The sequence below is a fragment of the Gymnoscopelus braueri genome, assembly GCF_963280865.1.
Source record: "Gymnoscopelus braueri genome assembly, chromosome: 18".
Taxonomy (NCBI): domain Eukaryota; kingdom Metazoa; phylum Chordata; class Actinopteri; order Myctophiformes; family Myctophidae; genus Gymnoscopelus; species Gymnoscopelus braueri.
In genome coordinates this window covers 14079306-14082739 of record NC_137618.1, presented here as the reverse complement: position 1 = coordinate 14082739, position 3434 = coordinate 14079306, and the positions used below count along the sequence as shown (strand labels likewise).

The 3434-nt window shown below is 45.1% G+C and overlaps 1 protein-coding gene across 1 annotated transcript; it reads left to right on the top strand.

The window, feature by feature from the left end:
- Window positions 1–479: 479 nt before the first annotated feature.
- LOC308106196 (uncharacterized protein) lies at window positions 480–3107 on the top strand (the record flags this gene model as incomplete). Its single annotated transcript, XM_080457255.1, has 4 exons — window positions 480–749; window positions 1228–1317; window positions 1843–2101; window positions 3070–3107. The coding sequence occupies 4 exons, from the start codon at window positions 480–482 to the stop codon at window positions 3105–3107; spliced, it is 657 nt and encodes a 218-aa protein (XP_080313381.1).
- Between the last annotated feature and the right edge of the window lie 327 nt (window positions 3108–3434).

Here is a 3434-nt window from a genome sequence, read left to right as displayed (position 1 = left end):
ACTAATGAGCTCCCTTTCAGCCTTTACAATTGGCGCAGGCACCCCGCTGCGAAACATGGAGGTCTCGTAAGTATTTAATCCACAAGATGTATCCTTTGCGTCTGTCAGAGATTAAGGTGCGTGTGTGGAGAGGCCCCGCAATAAAACCACTGTCCTGAAGCCCTGACGGCTCTGCTCCAGCTTGACGGTGACTCTGCGTACGGTCGCCAGCTCTCTGCTCTATAGCCGACGACGTTCTGCCTCTACCGACAACTCTCTGCTTCGACCGACAGCTCTCTGCTGGCATCAGTCGGTTCCAGGTGTCATTAGGAGATCAGCGACAGACCAGCAGGTGGCGCTCATCCCGGACGAGCCCCCAAGATTTGTTACGGGCATGCAGAACGCTCTAGTTTTCGCGTTGCCAAGACACCTTGGAAACTAGACCAGGCACAAAAATAATTGAAGGAGAACCCAAATTATTCATTTTCATCCTTTAAAATATGGAGGATATCTTTTTTGATTTCGACCAAGATGGCGCCACGGATTTTGCGTTCTGGGGGCAAATGGATCCGAACTTTCAGTTCCAAACGCAGCTGGACACTCTCCTCCTGGACTGCACCGCCGCGGTCACGGGCCAACTGTCCCCGTGGTCCTCGTTCGGGTGTCAGTCCGTTTTCCCCGACGCGCAGCTGACCTCGACCGACCTCGACTCGCAGTCTCCTCCGGGGCTGAGCGAGTGTGTCGAAGGAGGGGACAGCAGCAGCTCTCCGGTAGGCCCTGTCACAATTATTACATAATCGCCCTAATCGCAATTATTTGAGACAATCGCGATTATTTGAGATAATCGCGATTATTTGAGACAATCGCGATTATTTGAGATAATCGCGATTATTTGAGACAATCGCGATTAGTTTTCGCATAATCGTCATAATCGTTTCCATGTTGAAAGATGTCCATGCATTTTCAATATCACTTCGTGACACGTTGTAAGCTTGTAGATCAGCTATTTCCGCCATTAATTTTTTTTTATTTGAAAGTATAGCCTATACAATTATTAAATATGTCAGTAATGTCTTTGTATATTTAAGTTATTTGTCATATCTGCCCTGTGGAATTTTTGTTTACAAAGCCTAAAAGGCCAAACAGAATCTATATTTTGTATTCATATTTTCCGATGTTCAATAAAAAAAATTGAATCATTAATCGCGTGACAATTAATCGCCAACTTTAATGTTGTAATCGTCACAGCCCTATTCTTCGGCGGACGAGCCCCCAGAGGTCACCATGAAGCGCAGAGCGCGGCGCCTGGTGTCCGTGGTGTCCCACCACCCGTACAAGGTGTTTACTGTAGGCCAACACTTTTTTTTCTTTTTGATTACTACTCGTTTATATGGTGTTTTTGCATAGTATTGTATATTTGTCTGTCATCAAATGTTTCGATGAATTGAATACACATGATGGACCCCAATGGAAACAAGCCATAGTGCTTTCTTGGGTTTAAAGGGATAGTTCACCCAACAAAACAAAAAAATGTCCCTATCGATTAGTGGATGACTCCCATGGACACTTGAATTCATGGATATATATTTTTTTCCTAAGCCAATAATTTGATGACCAGTGGACCGGTAGGCAGTAGGACCAGAACCGCTGCCGGTCATCAAATCATTGGCTTAGGGAATGCGACAAAAACTACAAAAATAGCCATGAATTCAAGTCTCCATGGGATAGAAAAAGTCATTTTGGGGTGAACTATCCCTTTAATCCTTTTAGCATCCTTTTGTAAAGAACTGTACTTTCTGTGCTTTTTTTTGCAAACTGTTAATAAAGTATTCAATCAATCTATCAATCAATCAATCAATCAAGGTGCAGCGGCACGCCGCCAACATCCGGGAGAGGAAGAGGATGCTGAGCATCAACTCCGCGTTCGAGGAGCTCCGGTGCCACGTGCCCACGTTCCCCTACGAGAAGAGACTGTCCAAGATAGACACCCTCAGGCTGGCCATCGCGTACATCGCCCTGCTCAGAGAGATCCTCATGTCGGGCCGCGACCCCAAGTCCTACGTGGACGAGTGCATGAAGAACGGCTACAAGAACCACACCAACGCCATTTGGAACACAAGTGGTGAGTTGGCTGCTCAACCATTCCAAAAACTGGTCAACTTTAATGAATGGGACTTTAATGTCCCACTCTAGTTCTCTCTATTTGTTTGTGCTACTACAGAATTAAAACGGGTTCCTGGTATAGGCTAGCTATTTTGTAGCGCTTAATTTAATTTTATAGTTTTATATTGGGGAAAGGTGCCCAGATCTCTTGTATTTGTGTATCTCTCCCAAGAAAGATTTTCAATTACATGAATTATAACCAAATGGGTTGTCTGATTGGTCTAGAGGGTAATTTTAAGCCTACTGAACCATTTGACCGGTTTAGAGGCAATAATCAAACTTATAGTTGTAGTTTTAAAGTAAATAGGCCTTAGTTTAGTGTTTCCATTAAGTTTGTGTTAATCACCTAAACTTAATGTGTTCGTATTATATATCAACATAATTATAATACTTAAGCCTGATACAGTAGGAAAACGTCAGTAGTCTCACATTAAAATAGTTGCTGTTCAACAATAAAATGATACCCAGCAACTATACACGAAGCCACCTGAGACACAAAGTAATCATTTATAGAGTAGGACTTGAAGATCAACATACTAATGTTGAGAGAAGTCCCCAGTTCATTCATAATGCTGTTAAGTAAAGCTAATGCCATTTTAAACTACTCGTTTTGTATTCGCCATATGCTTTTATCCCCAGGTGTCTTTCCTCTTGGCATTATAGTGCCCAGAGGAGTCCTATTTGTGCTAAAACACAAGTATTCTTATCACACTCAGTGCTACTTTACTTAACTAATTCTGTGGGAATCTGCTCTCGAGCTCTCTGTGTGGAGGTCGTTCAGGAGTAAGTGTGCCCCCTTTTCTCCGGAGCAGACCTGTGACTTGTCAAACAGTCATTAAAATGTATCTAAACTTCTGTGTTTGTATTGCCTTTTGTTCGCTCCCCACTCCACGCCCCCCCCCCCCCCTCTCTCCCGTTTCTTTCCAGATCTGACGGCCCGCCTCTCCTGGATAAAGTGGGATTAACTGTGGTGGGCCCATGGGGGGGCCCCCCAGATTTGGGTTCGAGTTTCTGACCCCCCCCTCCCCCCCGTTCCCTTACTACTTCTCCGCGTGGCAGGCGGCCCGAAGAACCAATGGACATCTGTAGACTTCTCACCAGGTCTCTCACCTCTCTCTCTCCCTCCAGCCTCTTCCAATCCCCCCCCCCCATCCTCCATGGCTATTAATATTGTAATTTGTTGTTGACTGGTAATTGAGAGCCATTGTGTCCTTTTGGGGGGCCCTGGGAAGGACAAGGGGTGATGTTGTTTGCCCGCATGTAGACGGAGGGAGAGAGAAGGGGCGCACCCT